At 38.9% G+C, this 21,846-nt stretch overlaps 1 protein-coding gene across 2 annotated transcripts in view; it reads left to right on the top strand.

Annotated features, from left to right (window-relative positions):
- tcerg1l (transcription elongation regulator 1 like) overlaps positions 1-21,846 on the top strand; it is a 773,510-nt gene that overhangs the window by 88,717 nt on the left and 662,947 nt on the right. For both annotated transcript variants that reach the window (XM_043712591.2, XM_043712592.2), the window contains exon 5: positions 8,025-8,219. In XM_043712591.2, the coding sequence (XP_043568526.1) occupies positions 8,025-8,219 (195 nt within the window). The remainder of the gene's footprint in view (positions 1-8,024; positions 8,220-21,846) is intronic.

Here is a 21,846-nt window from a genome sequence, read left to right on the forward strand (position 1 = left end):
CCTCTCAATCGGGGATTACTTCAGTGGTTCAGGACATTGAGCCTCGGATATTTGGGTGACCATCATCCAAGACAGACTTTGGGATATGCAACAATGCAGAGTGTCCAGGCAGAGGCTGATAGCCAAGTTCAGTATCCATGAGGTTGACTTCAACTGGGACCTTAGGTTCATGTCACACTACAGGTGACCCCACTACACAACACACACATACACACACTCTCATCAATGCACACACCCTCTCATTGGCTTATACTCCATCACATTCATGCACACACTCTACAAAGCGTGATACATGCAAACACACACTCTTTCACACTCTCTCTTTCTCACCTTTTTTTATAAAACTTAAGTTATCTTGAGAATGTGACTTAAAAAAAGTTCTGGGATTTACACATTAATGAACCGAACCTGCAATCCATTCTAAAAGATGAAAGACTTAACAGCAATCTAGGTTTGTTCAATATATCGTATAATTGCATGACAATGTAATCTTTTGCCTTAAATTCTATATCTTATGGTCCTGCTCCACAGCTACGTGATGAAGGAGCAGCGCCCCGAAAGCTAGTGCTTCCAAATAAACCTGTCAGGGTATAACCTGGTGTTGTGTGATTTTTAACTTTGTCCATCCCAGTCCAACACCAGCACCTCCACATCATATTCACAAATAAGATTACCAACAGCTTTCACTAGTTTGGACTCAAGATGCAGCCTCCCCTAAGACCCATCATAATAACAGAGTAATGTGGAATGTAAGTGAAAAAAATACCTCATGGATCAATAAGTAAATTGTCTGGGGTATTCAGGCAAGGCGCAAGAGTTAATTTTTCCACTCTCATGCAGTCTTGCCCGAGGAGTTTGAGACTTGTCTTTTTCCTCATCCCCCTCCTGATTCCAGTTGTAGATAAATCTGGGCTTTCTCGCTGATGCAGGTACAATAGGGAAACTGGTTATGTTGCAGCTTCACAGGCCTGAGCAATTTTCTTAACCATTCAAAGAACCGTTGCCACTACTTTATTTAACAATATTCAGCAGGGTGTGCCTTGGGGCCTGTGTCTGATCCAAGAACAGAGTTAAACTAAAACAACTACAATATGATGTGGCAGATGTGAGCAGTGATATTGGTGTTTTCCATGTTCCACTACTGATTATGTACCATGATGGAGACTTGGTCCTTTAGATTTAATCTGAATAGTCGCCCTCATCTTGCTAGTCATAACATTACAAAGTTGTTTTTTCTACATTTGTTCTCTGAATTAATGCATATTAGGCAAAGCATTGCCTCGACCAGCTATGTAGTGGAAAATACACATGGATGACAATTGTTTAAATGTATAGCTCTTTGTGAATATGGCAGTCAACATTTGACACGTCTCCTATATCTAGGGACCCTACAACCATTCAATTTATCTACTCACTGAACCATTGTAGGTGACAACTTGGAATCAGACATTTGGAGCAGTTACATAGTTGAACGCCTGAAGACCCTATGGTGCAATTTTACCGTGACCAAGATTGTAAGATGAATTATTTCCTTTTTTAAAGAGTGCTAGCAAGTCGTCTTGAAATGTTTTTCCATTTTCTGTAGTATGATGTGACACCACAATGCAATGGTTGTGGCTTTACCAAGGTTTTATTGAGTTGCATTTCAGAATAAACCTTCATGCTTTAGATCACATCTTCATTCCTCTCCAAAATGCTGTGGTAATAGTTCAATGATTCACACTTTAATATTTTTCTCCAGGTTGATGATTGAACCATCTTGATTCCAAATATCACATTTGCAGTGAAAGTCTGTCTTCAGTTTGTGTCTCTGCATTCCGACAGAAGTCATTTTAAATACTAATGGAATGTGTCACATTTCTTTTCCTTTTGAAATCTACAGTGTTATCAAAATACTAATTAACTTTAGAGAAAGACTGAGGTGTGCAGCAGTTATTTGCTGCCTTGTGTTGCTCTTCCATTAGAACTGAAATATTAGTATTTACTCTGAGGTGTATGAAACTGACCTCTGCTCTGCTAAAGGATCAAAATGTATATGGAATTGTCACAACAAGTTCTGCAACTGTTACTTTGAATGTTAATATGTATTACCTAGATTTTGAATGTAATAGACATTGGAGGCATTTTGGTCCTCATTCAATACAGTTACTGTTAAATTACGACCCAAGTAGAACATCAAATGCAATGTAGCTCCAGTACTGTTGCTAGTCAGCTGAATTATTTAATCAGTTCAAATATTGAATATCTTTCAGTGAGTAGATAAATTGAAACCCAGTGCAATTTCTGAGAACATTGGAACTGAGAGACAAGGTCTCAGGTTTGGGAGAAGGAAGATACAACGTCATGTAGATAGTGGTGTTCATATTACTTTTTATGTACTTGTTTGGCAAAATGGGCATCATCCAGTTGGGTAACCATGAATCTATGTACATGTAACTATATAAAATTGAATGAATAATTTGCTAAAATAGGTGTGCAGGCTGATCAGTTTGCCTGACACTATAACCTGGTGTTCTGCTGTCTTGGTCCTCTGGTTACTTGTTGTTTCAATAGTTTTATTTCTGTATAGGCTCATGGGGTTAGCCTCAAATGTCATGCCCATGAGGTGGCTGCTGCATATATTAAATATTAACAGCTGGAATATTAACAGCTGGAACTAAGTTTTAAGCACCTGTAATGTTTTATTGATGTTGAGACAGGAGATGAAGCCAGCTACTTTACTGTCTTTTATTTTAATTATTGTGAGTAAAAGTTTGCCTTTATACTTTAGGCACATTTTCGGTGACTGATTACTTCACGAAATTTCCTTTTGTGCAATGACTCAAAAATACCACACTGACACATTGACTGATGTTTGACAAGTTGTGTTTGAAAACAGCTCTACTGTACACAATAAACCCTTTGAAGATATGTACAGAAACTGGACTATTCAACATAGTGCGTCTTCTCACTGTCCACATCAGTGGTCTGGCAGAATGCACTGTGTGCACTGTAAAATTCATGGTAGCCTGGTGTAAGACTGTATCAGATCTACATGCTACTCCTGAAGGCAATGGATTGTTCTGACCAACAGCTCTCATATTTGGAAGACAGAACCGACACAGCCTATCAGTGCCAAGGGACCCAGGTTCAATTCCACCCTCAGGTGACAGTCTGTCTGTGTTGAGTTTGCACATTCTCCCTGAGTCTGCATGAGTTTTTTTGGATGCCATGGTTTCTTTCCACAGTCCAAAGATATGCTTGTTAGGTGGCTTGACCATGCTAAATTTCCCATAGTGTCCAGGATTGTGGATGTAGACTTATGGGGATAGAGGGGTTGGGTCTGGGTGGGATGCTGTTTGGAGGTTCGGTGTGGACTCAATAGGTTGAATAGCCTGCTTCTGCATTGTAGGGATTCTATGATTCTAAATCATTCATGTACATTGTGAGTATAGTGGTTCTAGCACTGATCCAATGGAACACCACATTCAATTTCTGCCACTCTGCCAGACTATCTTTCATTCCTGCTAACTGCCTTTCTTCTTAAGGTCAGCTGGGAATCTATTCTAGCACTTATTGATTGATACCACATTCTCTGATCTGATTCATTAGTCTGTTATGGAACATTTTATTGAAGACATTTTGGAAATTCAGAAAAAAATTGCATCTATTACATTATTATTGTCACTTTGTTACCTCCTCAAAAAATTCAATAAGTTTGGGTCAGTTAAAATCTCCCTCTTGAAATCCATGCTGACTGTTCATTGGATTTTTTTTTTTGTTTCTACATGTTTTACTTCTGAATCCATTATTTTTCCTACCACTGATATTAAACATGAAAATGGCAGAGAAAAAAGCCCTATAATTTTATTCACAAGGAAAATGGTAGAGGTGGCATGCTGAAGACTGGGTATTTCTTCACAGGCTTGTTTCTGGACCCAGACTTGGAGAGGTTGTGGGGAGGTAGCTGTACAACTTTGCTATTATTGCAGAGTAAAGAATATTTCAGTGTCCAAGATACAGCTCTTTGTTATATTTTTATGAGGTAAAGTTCGATGATTCTCACTGCATAGCTTAATTATCCAATATCTTTTACAACTTGCTTTAAATTGTGGAAAAAGAATCCAATGCTATGCTTCTATCAAGATTGTTATAAGTCCACTTCATCCTTTATTATCCATGGTTGTAAATATAATAAAACATTAAATTGCTTTTCTGTACTCTGGCTAAATCTTCAATTGCAATGTGTTATCCTTCAGAATTTCAGAAGGACATTAGCAGATCTCCACACGAAGCTGTAATGTATTTTTTTCGTAAAATTACATGTTCTACTTAAGTAAGACCTTTGGGAATTTTTTTCAAGTTTGATAGATATTTATGTGGTAAACAAGTTGGCTGAATAGATGGAAATAAAGGCACTTTTGCTTTGCTGATCCTGTTTAAGTTGACAACTTCATTTTAATCTACTGATGCAAACAGATTGGTAAGAATAACTTGAGTGTTCTGAGTTAAAAATCACACAACACCAGGTTATGGTCCAACAGATTTATTTGGAAGCATTAACTTTTGGAACGCTGCTCCTTCATCAGATGGTTGTGGAGTATAAGATCATAAGACACAGAATTTATTACAAACGTTTACAGTGTCATGCAACTGAAATCATATATTGAAACAAACCTGGATTGTTTGTTAAGTCTCTCACCTTTTAGAATGAACATGTCGGTTTCAGTTCTTTCATATGTAAATTGCAGAACCGTTTTTTAAAGTTACATTCTCAAGTGAACTTTAACAATTGGTGCCATGTCAGCCCAGGTAATGCATTGAAGGTGTGAGGTGCCCTGTGTGAGACTGTCCATGCCACAATGTTCAAATTGATTCTAATCTAACAAGTGGATTTACAGAATCTTATATGGGTTCATGCAGTTTTTGAGCAAAATAAAATGTAATTCTGCAAGTACAAATTCACCTACAAATTTATGTGTACGTGTGTCTGTGTGTGTGAGTGTAAAAGGATATAAGTCTGTGAGAGGGTGCATGTGTACGTGAGAGTGTGGGAGTGTATGTGTGAGCATATGAGAGAGAGCTCGTGTAAGAGAGAGAGTCTGCTTGGGTGTATGACTCCATAGGAGTGTGTGTGTAGTCGTGCGTGTGTCTAGGAATGTCTGTATGTGTATGTTTGTCTGTGAGTGTGCGTCTGTCTGTGTCTATGTGTATGTGTCTGCGTGTGCCTGTAGTGCAGTGGGGTCACCTGAAGTGTGATATGAACCCAAGGTCCCAGTTGAGGCCATCCACATGGGTACCGAACTTAGCTATCAGCCTCTGCTCAGCCAATTTGCATTGTTCCCTGTCCCAAAGTCTGTCTTGGAGGACGGTCACCTGAAGGTCCAAGGTCGAATGCCCTGGACCACTGAAGTGTTCTCTGACTGGGGGTGGGGGGAAGCACTCCTGTCTGATTGTTGTGCGGTGTCCATTCATCCGTTGCATAGCCTCTGTTTACGTTAGTGCTCTGTTTACATTGAGTGTTCTGTTTATTTTAAATATTGGAACAGTAAAAAGAGACATGCAACATTTTGAAACAAAGAGTAGTCAGTCAAAAGGTTGAGAGAGTTTTAAAATTAGAAAAGGACCAAAAATTGAAGAAAACAGAATGGGAATATTGAGCAGGAAATGTAAAACCACTTTTTTTTTAGTATATGTTTGGATAAATGGAAGTCAAAATGGGGAATTTAGGGCACAGTTTAAACTAAGAACTTAAAACTCCATGTGACAAGGATAATAAAGCAAACATGAATGATTTCAATTTGCATTTAGACTGGGTAAACCTTATTATTCTAGTACTACGAAGGATGAAATCCTGGAATGTATACAAGATGTTTTCTTGAATTACATATTGAATAAATAATTGGAAAGTGGGCTATTTTAGATTCAGCATTGTGCCATTAGGAAAGGCTGATTAATGATCTTGTTATAAATAACCCCTTAGGGAAAAGTGTTTAAGCCATGATAGAATATTGCAACTAATGTGAAAGTGATTTAGTCCAATCTGGGACAAAGTTCTTAAATTTAAATAAAGGGCACTACAAAGGTATGAGGAGCAAAGTGGCCATGGTAGACCAATGATAAAAGGTATGACAAAAGGTAGGCAGTGGCTATCATTTCAGAAATTAATGATCTAGTTGAATGGTGGAGATGGCTCAATGGGCTAAATGGAGTCCGGCTCCTATTTTCTAAGTTCCTGTTGGGCTTTCGAAGCAGAGATGGGCAAATTATTAATGAGGAAAAAGGAAATGACAAAGTTATTCAATAATAATAGACGCAAAGAACCTACTGAAAATTGTGAAGAGCAATGATCCAATGAGGAACTTAAAATAATTAGTAAAGACCAGGTTCTGCAGAAATTAACAGGAATAAAAGTGAACAATCCCATTGGCCTGATGGCCTGCATCCTAGAACTCTAAGGGATGTTACATTGAAAGTGGTTATGTTGATTTTGAACTTCAGAACTTGCAGATACGAGAATATTTGCTATGGATTGGGAAACAACAAAGCTATTCACGAAAATTATGAGAGAAAAACTAGGCAATTGAAGGCCACTTAGCCTAATACCAATGATTGGTAAAATACTTCCATGTATTGACTAAGGTCCATTTAGAAAAGTTGGGGCATAAAGTTTAGTCACCTCAGGTTTGCAACAAGTCTATTTGAGGCTTAAACCAGCAAAATTTTCATGAGTAAAAGAGTACAGTAAGGACCACTGCTTGCTCCTCGGATGCTGCCTGACCTGCTGTGCTTTTTCCAGCAACACACTCTGGACTCTGATCTCCAGCATCTGCAGACCTCACTTTCTCCGACTTGTTTCCAATCCTGGTCACTGCTGCCACTGGGACCTATGCCAGAGTGCACACTCATCTATAGGCTGCTGTGATTGGTGGAATATGCTCCCGGCTGACTATTCAGATGGTTATGTGGGCAAGTCAAACATCTGAAAACCCTGCCCCTGGAATACTGTGAAGAGTGTTGGTTTCCTTACCTAAAGGAGGATAGTCATTTTAAATGGGCACGTTATGACACACTTTTGGTGGGACTTAAACCTAGAACTTTTGGCATAGAGGTAGAGACACTGCACCGTCAGGTCCTTTCTAAGGAAGGGTATGGTATGGCATAGAGTGGGTGCATTTAGTATTCACTCATTTATGGAATGAGACCTCCATGAGCAAAGACTGAGTAGAATAGGCCAATATTCTTTGGAGTTTGGAAGATTGAGAGATGAGCTCATCAAAGTACATAACATTATTGGGGGATTGCAGATGTTGAGAGGGGTTTTCTATTTGCTGCAGTCTAAGATGTTTGTTTGGAATTGAGACATGAAATAGCTTCAATCAAGAGAGTTGTGGAACTTTGTAATTCTCCACCTAGAAGGATTGTGGGCTCTCGAGGGTTTTTAAGATTGGGATTGATGATTTGTGATCAGTAAGGGATTTGGGGATAGACAGGAAAATGGAATTGATATAAAAGTTTGAGCAGACTCTTTTGAGTCTAGATTAGAGTGGTGCTGGAAAACCTGATGAAGGGCTTTTGCCCGAAATGTCGATTTTACTGCTGCTCTGATGTTGCCTGAACTGCTGTGCTTTTCCAGCACCATTCTAATTTAGACTCTGGTTTCCAGCTTCTGCAGTCATTGTTTTTACCCAGACTCTGTTGAGTGGCAGTGCAGGCTTAGTAGGCTGGATGGTCATCTCCACTTTATCTCCGGTTTTTATGAACTCAACAGCATAATGATTATATAGAAATTTTAAAAATACCTCAGCAAAATGTTTTTATCTATATAATTTTATGATGTTTTGCTTTATTGTGGCTGTTGTCTGTACTGGCATCATTTTTCCCAGCAAGGAAAATAAATTAGTTGATGTCTTATTTGAGGATAGTTGGAAAATGTAAACAGTCATTTTGCACTTGTTAAGGTAACCTTCAGATCTATGTGGATATTAAATTTGAACCCAACTTTTTGATATATATAATATAAAATGTGTATGGTTTATTCTCAGGTGATTCTGAACCAACTTTCAAATGGGTTACCAATAATCAGGCAGTTGTATTAGCGACAGCAGCGGCAGCAGCAGCAGCAGCAATGGTCGCAGTTGAAACAGAAAAAAAACAAGAACTGCCTCCTGCAAATATGCAACCATATCTCCTGACACTATCTCCAATCAAAATCCCATTCCTAACTACACATCTTCCAAGTAAGTTAACATGTATTAGTTTGCTTAATTCTGTGTATGTCTTCTCTAAATTTCCTTTTATCGGGAAGTTTCATATGGCTATACATGACTAGAAGGGATTGCCAATTCAAGTTAGCTCTGATCTGTTTCCTGATGCTTTTTCCATTTATATCCTGTTAGAAATTTGTGATCACTGGTTTTATCTCCAGACAGCAAAATACTTATAATTGCAAAACAAAATCCAGTACAATTTAGCAGTGTAACATTAAAAAAGGACAACATATTGCTGATGACTTAGAGGCAAAGAGCATTTTCCCTAGGTGTTGTAAATCCGTAACTCTCAAGTGCATTCTGTCAATCTTCCACATGGATGTCTCTAAACCTTTAAGTCAATTTTTCTGCTCATAGTAATATAATGGTGCATGGCTTCTGTATTAATTCTAGATATTTCCAATTAGCCTGTTCACAGATGCTATTACACATGTCCAGAGCAGGTGGACTTGAACAGGACCTCCTGGCTCAAATGTAGAGACACTACCACTGTGCCACAGGAGCCCTTCCTGATGTTAATTCTAACATGTTTGGATTTATGAAGAATAAAAACAAAAGAACTTTTGATGCTGGAAATTAGAAACAAAAACAGAAATTGCTGGAAAAGCTCAGCAGCTCTGTGGGGAGAAATCAGAGTTAACATTTTGGGTCATATGACTCTTCCGCAAAACTGAGTAATTCAAAAAGAAATTTTTCTGAGGAAGGGTCACTGGATCCCAAAGCGTTATTTCTGATTTCTCTTTACAGATGCTGTCAGACCTACGCAGCGTTTCCAGCAATTTCTGTTTTTGTTTATGAAGAATATGTGTTGCAGATAGAATAAAAGCATTTGGCTGTTTGAGTAAGAGAACACTAATCAAATGGTGCTCCAGCAGGACAGCTAAAAATATCTGCCATCAGTGAGACTTGCCTTTGTACGTTTGAATTCCTTTTTGAATGACAACTTCCTGCAAATGGAATTTGAGAATATTACACTGAGGAAAACTAAGCATCTGAGACCTGAATGAACGTAGTAGTCATCTGAAGAATTGTGAAATTAAATCTGTACATGTGGAGAAAAGGAGATGAAAATTAGATTAGTTGAATTTCGGGTCAAATGAGATATAAAGAGCAAAATAAGAAGTTTGATTAAGGGATATAGATGGAAAGAACAGAAACAAGTAAAACATTAAAATTCCAGAAGTTAACATTTTATATTTTAAAATGTACAACAATTAAAAACTGAAGGAATGAATTAAGACTTGCATTTTTGTAGGAATTTGCATGAATAATGAATGTCTCAAAGTATTTTACAGCCAATGAAGACCTTTTTTAAGTGTCACCTTGTTATGTGGCAGATGCAGTGACTACTTTGCTGTCAGCAAAATCCCAGAAACAGCAATGTGATAATTGCCAATTAATTTGATATTTTCTTACAATATTCATTGAGAGGTAGATATGAGATTCCACGCTTCCAACTGTTAATTTTCAGAATTAAGCACATATTTATAGCTTGTTTGACAGTGGTTAAGCATTTCAAACATTACAAGTGAGCTGAAATGCAGAAGCCCTAAGTTTCTATGGTGAGTATAGTTGGTATCTACATGGAAACGCAAACATCATTTCCTTGAGTGCCTTGGAATAAGGAGGCAAAGTTTACAGAGGTGCGGCATGTCTTGTACTTTCCATATTTTGGGATGTTTGACTAAGTCTCTTTGCTTGCCTGAAGTTGCCATTTGATTTGTATATGAACAATGGCAGGTGCTGTCAGCCTCACCGTTGGCTTCACACTGAATTCTGGCCCGAAATGTCTTTCTCAAAATTACCTGATCTCGATTCCAGGAAAGGATTCAGCATAACTGCCATTTTTTTTTTTGCATTTTTTTTTGCTTGTGGACTCTTTTCCAAATGTCTAATAGGAATTGAGGATATGTAATTACTTACCAATACTGCTTACTTATGCGCATCATTATCTTTTTATATAAATATAGTTAGCAATTTAGTATTTTATGGAAACTATTCAGCATAACTGATTTTATCTTTTTTCTGAATTGGTGTGAAATGTGAATTCTTATTTAGCTGCAAATTGATAGGAAGGAAAGATTGTTTGCCTTGTAGCATATTACATCTGGTAAGCTAGGTACTGAAGATAAAGTGTCTGATAACAAGTAACATAGACTCGCCAATTAAAAGCTGCCTTTCACTGTGAGAATGAAAAATATTGTTTGATTTGAACCAAAATCAAATCACCTGCAGGTTTCTTTTTACCCCAGGTCCATATGTAATGGACTTTGACTCAGAAATTTGTTTTGGCAGATCTTATATGTTACCTACTTAACTTGCCTTCAGATCTGGTTGCCATTGGAAAAGAGCAGAGTTCGCCACATCGCATTCAAGTCCTAGAGGAATTGATTGGACCAGGCCATGAGATGCTGGCGTGAAGGAACACTTGTGACAGAGGCTTCTTGATTTTCTGTGCAAGTTCTTCAAGGTCTCCTTTCGAGGAAAACAGCCACAACATTACGCAAAACAATGCCATTATCTTTCTGTGCTTTACTCCAGGTTTTTTACAGTGCTCTTATTTTAGAACACTTTCTGCATGAAGTCAGTGTCAAAGGCAAATGAAGTTAAGAATCATGAGCTCCAATATTATGCATATCATGCCTCGGACAACCAGTAGAAAATGTTGAACTACAATTACTTCTTACACTATTGGAATTATCTCGCACCTCCAGGATTTATCTGCATTGTAAGATATGCATCCTATTAGGTCTCAATATTGTCTTGAACCTTGAGCACATTTCTTATATGAACAATGAGGCAGCAAATTAGTAATAATAGCACACTTCTCCTGTATGATCAAGACTAAGTGTAATTTTCAGCTCAAGCGGGATTAATTTGTGGATTGGAGCTTTTGTGAATGTAAAGATTTTGCAATTTCCTTAAAATCTTTATCTACCATGCATGTCAGAGTGTCAGCCAGCCTTGGCATGTGCAAAGAAAACATTTCAAAGACAGGATTGGCTTATTGAATTTTTCTAATCAGCCTTGACAAAGATGTTATTACCCAATTGTGGAACATGAAAGAATTGAACTCAGGCATCCTGGTTCAGATGTAGGAATGCTACCACTGTGGCACAAGTGCCCTTTGGTATTGTAAACCAATTATTCACATTAAAAGTTGTGGCATTATAAATATACACAGCATAAATTAATTGTGCAAAAAATGATTAATCATGATTGAATAAGACCACTAGACATAGCTGAAGAAGTAGGCCATTCAGCCCCTTGAATCTACTCTATCATGGCTGATCTGATCATCCTCAACGCTACTTTCCTCATCCCTCAACCCATGATTCCCTTACTAATAAAAAAATCTGTCTACCTCAGCCTTGAATTTTCTTAAGCACCAAGCCAAACCAATTCTCTGTGCTAAAGCATTCCAGAGGTCCACTACTCTCTAAGAGAAGGAATTCCTCTTCAACTTTATCCTAAATGGTTGACCCCTTACTCTGAGTTTATGCCCTCTGGTCCTTAACTCTCCTCACATTTACCGAAAATAAATGCCATCTGCAATGAAAGTGTCCACTCAACTTATCCATATCTCTTTGTAGACTCTTTGTGTCACCCTCATCACATGCCTATTTTTGTGTCATCTGCGAATTTGGCATTAATATATTTCCGTCTTTCAAGTCGTGAAATATATTGCAAATAATTGTGGTCCTAGCACTAGACCAGTGGCACTCAAATAGTTACAGGTTCCATTCTAAAAATGCCCCCATTAGCCCGACTCTGTTTTCTATTATTTAGCCACACTAATATACTATCCCCAACACCATGGGCTCTGATCTTATGTGGAGTACTCTGCAGAATGTTCTTTGGAAATCCAAATATATTGCATCTATTCTACACCCCCCTCGTTATCTCCTCAAAGATTTCTAATTAACCTGTCAGATATCCTGGTCATAGACTCTCACAGAAAGGGAAACCACTTTACTCCATCTACCCTGTTAATATCCCTAAAATTTTTATATGTTTCAATAGGCTTCCCTCTCCTCCTAAACTCTAATGACTACAAGTCCAACCAACTCAACCTCTCCTCATAACACAGTCCCTCCATACCCAGTATCAATCAGTTGAACTTTCTCTGGACTGTCTCTAATGCCAGTATATTTTCCATTAAATAAGGGGACCAAAACTGTTCAGAGTATTCCAGCTGTGTCCTGACTGGTCTGTTGAAGTTTCAGTAAGACTTTGCTATTTTTATTCTCCAGTTCCCATTGAAATAAAAACCCACAATCCACTTGCGTTCCTGATTACTTGCTGAACTTGTATGTTAGCTCTTTGTGATTCATGCACAAGGAATATTGTGTGCAACTTTGGTCTCCCTCCTATAGGAAGGATATTGTGAAACTTGAAAGGGTTCAGAAATGATTTACAAGAATTTTGCCAGGGTTGGAGGGTTTGTTCCTTCTGTGCTTTAGCTTTCTGAATTCTTTTTTTCCTTTGAATAATATTCAGCTCCTATGTTCTCCCTTCCAAAGTGCATAACCTCACAGTTTCCCTCATTATATTCTGGCTGATCAGTATTTGGGCGGCACGGTGGCTCAGTGGTTAGCACTGCTGCCTCACAGCCCCAGGGTCCCAGGTTCGATTCTAGCCTTGGGTGACCATCTGTGTGGAGTTTGCACATTCTCCCCGTGTCTGCGTGGGTTTCCTCCGGGTGCTCCGGTTTCCTCCCACAGTCCAAAGATGTGCAGGTCAGGTGGATTGGCCATGCTAAATTGCCCATGGTGTTAGGTGCATTAGTCAGACGAAAAATGGTTCTGGGTGGGTTACTCTTCAGAGGGTCAGTGTGGACTGGTTGGGCCGAAGGGCCTGTTTCCAAACTGTAGAGAATATAATCTAATCTATCATAAAAATAGATAGAGTAGACAGTCAGAAACGTTTTCCCCAGGTACAACAGAGTGTTACAAGGGGACATAAATTTAAGGTGAAGGGTGGAAGGTATAGGGGAGATGTCAGGGGTGGGTTCTTTACCCAGAGAGTGGTGGGGGCATGGAATGCGCTGCCCGTGGGAGTGGTGGAGTCGGAATCATTGGCGACCTTTAAGCGGCATTTGGATAGGTACATGGATGGGTACTTAATCTAGGTTAGAAGTTCGGCACAACATCATGGGCCGAAGGGCCTGTTCTGTGCTGTATTGTTCTATGTTCTATGTTCTATGTTCTATTCCATGGACCAAGTTTTTGCCCACTCAGTTAACCTATCTGTATCCCTCTCCAGATTCTGTGTCAGTTAATATTTATTACAAATACCTGCGTCCCTGGTAATGATCTCTGTGACACTCCATTTATTACACATTGCCATCCTGTAAATGCTTCCCTCATCCCAACTCTGTTTTAGTTAGCCAATCCTCCATCCATGCTACATTCAACACAATGGACCCCTAAATTATTCAGTAGCCTAAATTGTGATATTATTGTTTGTTTTTAAAACATGTTCAGCAGCATGGTTGAACTGGCTGGTCAGTATTTGCTATGTGCATCCTTACAGCTTTTTTAAACAGCAGTCTTACATTTCAGATTCTCCAGCATTCTGGCACCACTCATTAATCAAAGAAAGATTGGACACCAATGATGAGTGTCTGCATTTTCCTATCTCTTACATCAGTATCCTTGGACAGCATTGTGTATAGTCCTGGTACATCACCAATTTTGAATACAGACAGGAGAAAGTGAGGACTGGAGATGCTGGAGATCAGCTGAAAATGTGTTGCTGGAAAAGCGCAGCAGGTCAGGCAGCATCCAAGGAGCAGGAGAATCGACATTTCGGGCACGAGCCAGCTGCGCTTTTCCAGCAGCACATTTTCAGCTTTGAATACAGGCAGCCTAGCTTTTACAAACATTTTCCTTAATTGTAAACCCTTCACAGAGAGTCAGAGAGACGTACAGCACAGAAACAGACCCTTTGGTCCAACTCATCCATGCTGACCAAACACCCTAAATTGATCTAGTTCCATTTGCCAGCACTTGGCCCATATTCCTCGAAAACCTTCCTAATAATGTACCCATCCAGATGCCCTTTAAATGTTGTAAGTGTAACAGCTTTCATCATTTCCTCTGATAGCTCGTTCCAAACATGCACCACTGTTTGTGTGAAAAAGTTGTCCCTTCGGTCCCTTTTATATCTTTCCCCTCTCACCTTCCACCTATGCCCTCTAGTTTTGAACTCCCCCACCCTGGGAAACAGACCTTGGCTATTCACTCTATCCATGCCCCTCATGATTTTATATGCCTCTATAAGGTCATCCCTCAGCCTCTGATGCTCCAGGGAAAATAGCCCCAACCTATTCAGCCTCACCCTTTGGCTCAAACCCTCCAACCCTGGCAAAATTCTTGTAAATCGTTTCTGAACCCTTTCAAGTTTCACAATATCCTTCCTATAGGAGGGAGACCAAAGTTGCACACAATATTCCAAAAGTGGCTAATTAATGTGCTGTACAGCTGCAGCATGGCCTCCCAACTCCCATACTCAATGCTCTGACCAATAAAGGAAAGCAGACTAAACTCCTTCTTCCCTTTCCTATTCAGACTCCAGCTTTGAGGAACTATGAATCTGCACTTCAATGTCTCTTTGTTCAGTAACACTCCCCAGGACCTTACCTTTAATTGTATAAATCCTGGCCTTATTTGCTTTTCCAAAATGCAGCACCTCACATTTATCTGAATTAAACTCCATCTGCCACTCCTTGGCTCATCGGCCCACGTCTGAACTATCTAATTTTGGCTATGATCGGAGTACCATATGCTTTGGTAAAGACTCTTGCAAAATATTCTGAGTGTCTTTTGTGCTTTAATCTCCTTTAAGGTCCCTGCTTCATCATACTTAAAATGTTTGGAAATCATTTTATTTTTAACTGCCAATCTTTTCTTATACTCTCTCGTTTTTTTCCCCTTATTTGCTCTTGGAAATTAAAAGTCCTCTATATTTGATCTACTTCACAATTATATTATTATCTGTCAGTGAATCCCTACATTATGGAAGCAAGCTATTTGGCCCATTGTCTCCAAACCGACCCTCAAAGATCTTCTCACCCAGTCCCACCCTCTAACCTTATCCATGTAACCCTGCATCCCCCATGGTTAATCCACATAGCCTGGACACCCTTTGACTGTGAGAGGAAACTGGAGCATCTGAAAGTAACCTACGAAGACACAGAGAATGTATAAACACCACACAGGGTGGAATTGAACCCAGGTCCCTGATGCTATGAGGCAGTGGTGCTAACTACTGAGCTACTATTCCCTTTTCAAATGTTTTCAAATCTTTTTTATTGTACTAGGCCAGCAAATAACTAAATTACTTCACATGACTTTGCAAACTCAATATTCAAATGGTCAGTAGAGGGGCAATAACTGATTCACTCAGGAACTAACGAGCGCGACATTACCTTTAAAAAAACTTGCCTTGAAGATTGTTACTTAGAAGGGAAGTGAGCACATGCTGAAGCTGACTGAGAACAGGGCTGATCCTGGCTATTAAAACAAAAACAAAATATTGTGGTTGCTGGAAATCTATATGAAAGGCAGAAACCGCTGGAGAAACTCAGTAGCCTGGCAGCATCTGTGGAGAGAGAAACAGTTTATGATTCATGGTTAATGCCACTCCTCTTATACAGAAGTCACATTGCACTCATTGCATTCATTCTGTTTTTCTCTTCATTGATGCTCCCAAGCCAACTGAGTTACTCCAGTACTTTCTGTTCTTATTTTGGTCTTGTCCATAATATTCTTTACAATGCCTAGTGACTAAGTGCACTCATTAAGATTCCTCACTTGGCCAACAGAGAGCTGCATACTGAACCATACTACAGCAAGAGTCAGTCCCCTCAAGACAAGAGGGAAAATATATGTGGAAATAAGTAAAATGGAGTTCAAATATTTTTAAGTTTCTCGCTACCATCTATTCTATGGTAAATTTGAAATGTAGTGTTTGAACTTTGTTGAAACTCATTAAGTGTCTGCAGTGCCCATTACTCCAGTGGGTGGTGCTACAAGAGGTATTTTCAATATTATAAACATACAGTATGACAGGCCATTATATATTACCCTGAAATTAAGCAAGCTGATTGCCTGGATGTCATGAATCTCAGTCTGACATTTTCTTTCAACTGAGATTGTATTCACAGCAACTTTAATTACTAATGTCCAAAGTAAAAGTTCAAAATAAAAACATCTAAAATTCGCTGTAACATAATTAGCAGAATGTTATTGAAATGGAGTGACACTACAGAATGCTGAGAGATGGAAGTATAAAGACCATTTTTTTTCCCCCAGTATTTTTGATTGTGGACTGAACTGGGAAAAGAACTAGTTTAAAAGCCAAGGATTGTTGAAGGATCACTGCAATTTTTCTTGAAGAAAGTTACCTGACACTCACTCTGAGTGCTTTTTACAACTAGTTTATTTCAAGCCGTGGGTAAAGCCTAGTTACAGACAAAGTGGAGCCAAGGGTTGTGTATGAATGGAGACTTGGTTGGCAATCTTAAATTGAGACTCAGTGGGTTTGGTAGTCCTAAGTGTGGCTCAATAGCAGTGTTCACAATACAATTTACTGATGATCAAGAGTACTCCGTAGGTGTGTTAATTGGCCAGGTTGAATTTGCGTTGCTTTTTTTTGTTCAGGTCATTACCTGGTAAATGTTCCATGTTGTTACATAGGTGCCAAAGTTGCTGTATTGGAACAGACTTGGCAATGAGTGTGGCTAGTTCTAGAGCACGATATTTCATCCTATTCCCACCAGCATCTCACTATTAACTTCCTTTATAATTTTGAAGGAATAAAGCAAACTATTTAAATCTTACAACTTTGTTGTGGTACGCATAAGAGCAGAGAATTTTCTTTTTTTTTTGGATGGTTATTAACATTGCAGGCTCAGCCAGTATTTATTGTTCATCCCTAATTGCCCTGAAGAAGAAAGTAGTGGTGTTTGACGTGATGCCTTGAAACTTCATTGGGCCTGGGATCAATGTTGAGGACTCCCAGGGAACTCTTTCCTGTCTGTACATCTCTGGGCCACACATCTGGTGTGTCTGCCCAGTCAGTAGTGCAGGATCTATCCATGGGTATACTTCCATGAGCGTAGATATATCAGGCTCGGGGCAGCATGGTGGCACAGTGGTTAGCACTACTGCCTCACAGCGCCAGAGACCCGGATTCAATTCCCGCCTCAACCCCTCAGTCTGTGTGGAGTTTGCATATTCTCCCTGTGTCTGCGTGGGTTTCCTCCCACAGTTCAAAAATGTGCAGGTTAGGTGAATTGGCCATGCTAAATTGCCCGTAGTGTTAGGTGAAGGGGGTAAATGTAGGGGAATGGGTCTGGGTGGGTTGCTCTTCGGAGGGTCGGTGTGGACTTGTTGGGCCAAAGGGCCTGTTTTCACACAGTAAGTAATCTAATCTATTGGATAGCTGTCCCAATTTCTCCCAATCTTCCAGCCCCCTTGCATATTGATATTTTCCCACATTTGAAGACTAACCTTAGTTAGTCAGTGCAACCCAGTCATGCATTTGCTCTTTGATAGTGTCATATGCCAGACGTATGGATTGAAACTGAATTACTGCAGACCTGAGAACAATACTTGCCAACTCTGGTGTTTTTGGGTGCTATCCAGTATGAAAGCCTCCAGTGCTATAGATCTAAACGAATGACCAAATAAAAAGGGAACATATGCCTTTTTGCAAGTCTGTTTCCTTTGCTGGCTTGTTCTTTCAATTTGTCCCTAAGAGAGGCTTTGTGCAAGGCCTAAGATTTAATTCTGTGCGCCTTTTATGATTGGTGATTGCCTAGTGCTGCAGGGAGGGAATTATAGGGCAGATGCCTTTATTGTCACTTCTTCCTTGTGTGTTTGTATGTAATCTAGCTCACTTTAATATTCCCAGGTTGATGCAAAGTTACAAGTCTTTTTCCTCTCTATCCCTGCTTCATGGCAGACAACTGAGTCATCCTCAAATGCAAAACTGAGGAAAAGTGGTCATACTATTTTCATTATTAATGTTAAATTGATAAGTAACATTAAATTTTATTGCCATTTTCTATTATTGATCTGATTGCAGTTACGATCATTTCAAGCAATTATTAGCAGTAAGATTTAGATGTGTCAGTTGGCAATTATCAGAAGTAGTGTTCTTCCTGGCAGTAATAAAATGTTCCAGTCAGTGAGCGAGAATGCCATGCGAGCAAACTTATCATTATTTTCCTTTCATAGTTATTGATAGTGGAACACAGCTGCAGAGGTTCAGAGGACCATTGCCCTCTTTGGTTATACAGTAGTAAATAAGAGTAAGATTAGTTAGTTTATGGTAATATTTCTGCATTGGTAGCAAGATACATGATGATTACCTACTTAGGCATCAGTCATAAATTCTGTCATTCATGGATTGATTCATTTTGCATCCTTTTGAAGTGTTTTGGTTTTGTCAATTGAATATTAACTTTTTGCCAAGAATATTTCTCAGGCTTTTAGAGAATCACTTATAAAATAGCAGACTGTGTAATGATATAAATGTTATGAGATGGTTTTGGAATGAATTAGAAAACTATAGAATTATGGAATAGTACAGCCAAGACAAAGATTTGTAAGTATAATCATTTTGAAGTTGAGGAAAGTGGACTTCAGTGGTCAGTTCTGGACAAGTTTTTTTTTTGCCCCAGAGGTCAGAAAGTCATTTTTGAGCAGAAAGTTCAGACATCATTTCCAAAGAAGCATCAAGTTAACTGATTTAATCAGGTACCTACAAGTTAATTGTAGAATGTTTGCAAAGTGAAATATTTATGACTACAGGAAGACAGAGTCCATAATTATATTTCATATCAATAGAATGGCAGTTTGATCATTTGTCAGACTTCAGGCTGGAAAGACGTAAGTTTCATTTAAGAGAAAAGAATCAGTGAGTTAGTGTGTATTTTTGTGTCTCAGCGAGAGGGAATTATATCTGGCATATGTGTAGAAAGATCAAAGGAAATGTGAGCAACCTGTCAATTAAGAAATTAAAGAGTTAAGATCAGAGCGATGCTTATTTCTCTTTCAAGCATTTATAAAATTCCCTTTTGAATACTACTGCTGAATAGTGACACCTTAAAGCCAAATCATTTGATGTAAAAGGAAAGGTTTCTCCAATATCGCCTCTGGTTCTTCTGCAAAAAACCTTAACCTGTTCCATTTCATTGCTGACCCTTCAGAACCAAAGAAAAAAATGCGCTTTATTTATTTACATCAAACATCGGATGATTTTCAATGCCTCTATGAAATCTCATGTTGCCCTTTTCTGCTCCAAAGAGAACAATCTATGCTTTTCCAGTATATCCACGTAACTGTAATCCTTCAACCCTGGAATCATTCTAGTAAATCTTTTCTGTATCCTTTTCAAAGCCCTTATATCCTTCCTAAAATGTAGTTCTGAGACTATTGCACCGTTCTCCAGCTGGAGCTGAACTAATGCTTTTTATGGATTTAGTAAAACCTCTTTGCTTTTGTGTTCCATGGCCATAAATTTCCCTTATTTCAATATCACTGACATATACATGAACTGGAAGAAGGCCAAAACAGGGAGAATACATGCTCCCACTGTCTTCCTGTGTGGCGCATGTTAATTGCCATGTTTTAAAGTAGTCTTGCGTGGGTTTTTTGTGTGTTTACTGTAATCAGTATCTAAAACTAATTTTACAGCAGACTTGATTTTTTGGACCACACCAATTTTGTTAACACTCTCAGAGAAAACTTCATTGCTATATCACCTGTTCAAAAGTGGCTGGAGAGTAGATGGGAGTGAGGTCAGGGAAAACAGGTAGCAGCGGATTTTTGGTCTTTCTTCGTGGTTCTATTGCACTCTCTGCCTCCCAGCCAATGCCTGTGGATGGAATTAATTTCCGTCCTCCCTGCCCACCCCCAATGTATTCATCCTATCTCTGTGATATGTGCAATATGGCTGGATACAAATTAGTTGCTGTGTGTGAGATCAAATAGCTGTTTTTTCCTCCATGCTGTTCCTCTGGACCTTCATTCATAGGCACCACTTGCTGACTAGCCAGCAGTTCCTGATTTCAGAAGAGGATATTGGTGTAAGGAAGAGCTGAGTGGAACACAGTATAGTTACAGCATATGGGACTTGTACATGGTATCATATTTTAAGAGGAGAATGAATAGGGAGTTCAGAAAGTCCATACAAGGAATGTACAATTAACCTAAATGCTCTTGGCAATAATGATTGCATTGACTTCAGTTATTGCTGCCCCAATAATTTGCAGCCGTCCCTTTAAGAAGACATGCATCCACGACTTGTGTCTATCCCCATCTGGTTCTTTGCTGCTGTCTGCACCACCCTGTCCTGCAAGAGAATGTAAGAAGTGTCAGTATTTGGTACAATATATTTGACTGATAGACTGGAAGAACATTGATGTGAGATGTAGCTAGGAAGCTTGCAGCTATGGTAAGTCTGTGAGTGTGAGGTGGCTCATATTAATATTCGACACATTATATGTTCTGATTGCTGATTGGTATATATTGGAGGTTTGGTGTGTGTGAGAACTTTACAAAAGGTTTGTGGTTCAGTTAATAAGTAATGGCACTTCAAGACATTCACAGACCTTTCCAACATCTGTGAGGTGATGGAACATTTTGCAGCACTGTATCACGTTCCTTGGTTCAGACTCATAGCATGGACAATGTAGCTCTCTGCTCCTATGTCTTAACTGTACTTACCTGTACTCTGCAAGAAAAATGATCTTTTACTTCTAAGGCCTGTAATGCTGTGTGTGAGAACAATAAGAACCTGTCTCTGATCTGTTATTCCATATGCCCAGCTTAGCTCATGCTTCCTACCAAAACATCTCTTCACAGTTTACTGCACTGACTTTATTTTTGTTGTCCATAAGCCTGCCAATGTCCTCTTGAAGTCGACAGCCATGATCCTCAGTGTTTCATACACTTCTAGATTTGATGTCATTTACAGAATTTGAAATGATATCCTGTACAAGATCAAGACATTAACGTAGTCTCATTAATGTACATCTCATCTGAAAAGTATTCACCCCAGCTGCACTTCACGTGTTGAAATAATATAATCATTTTAATATTACTGGCTTTTTAAAATAAGTCTGTGTACAAGTATCATAATATCATATAGTGTATAATTAGAAGGTAAAACCTGGAGGTTATAATCAGACATTATTATCTGAAGTGCATAATCATATTTAATGAACTAAAATTCATTTGTTAGAAATAATTTGTTTGAAAACCATTCTCTCAAATGCCATGTTATACTCAGATGTATTAATCTAATTCTTAATGTTACAATTCTGGAGCCGGCCCCCAACTGTGGTTATGATCCATTTAGGAATAAATAGCATTTATCTAAAGTAGTCAAAATGTGGAATCTTGTTGAGGTCTGTGTGCAGTGGGCTTTGGCAAGATTGGTGGCAGAGAACTGGATGAGAAGTCCTGATGAGGCCCATTCCAATGTCAGGAGCATCTTGTTTCATATTTTATGCTTTTCACAAGTGGTAGTGAAGAGTTGCCAATTCTGGGGATAATTGCATGTTAAACACCTTGTTGGCAGG

The sequence above is a fragment of the Chiloscyllium plagiosum genome, unplaced genomic scaffold, assembly GCF_037043375.1.
Source record: "Chiloscyllium plagiosum isolate Xiang-an unplaced genomic scaffold, Cpla_swu_hap1 HiC_scaffold_22, whole genome shotgun sequence".
Lineage (NCBI taxonomy): Eukaryota > Metazoa > Chordata > Chondrichthyes > Orectolobiformes > Hemiscylliidae > Chiloscyllium > Chiloscyllium plagiosum.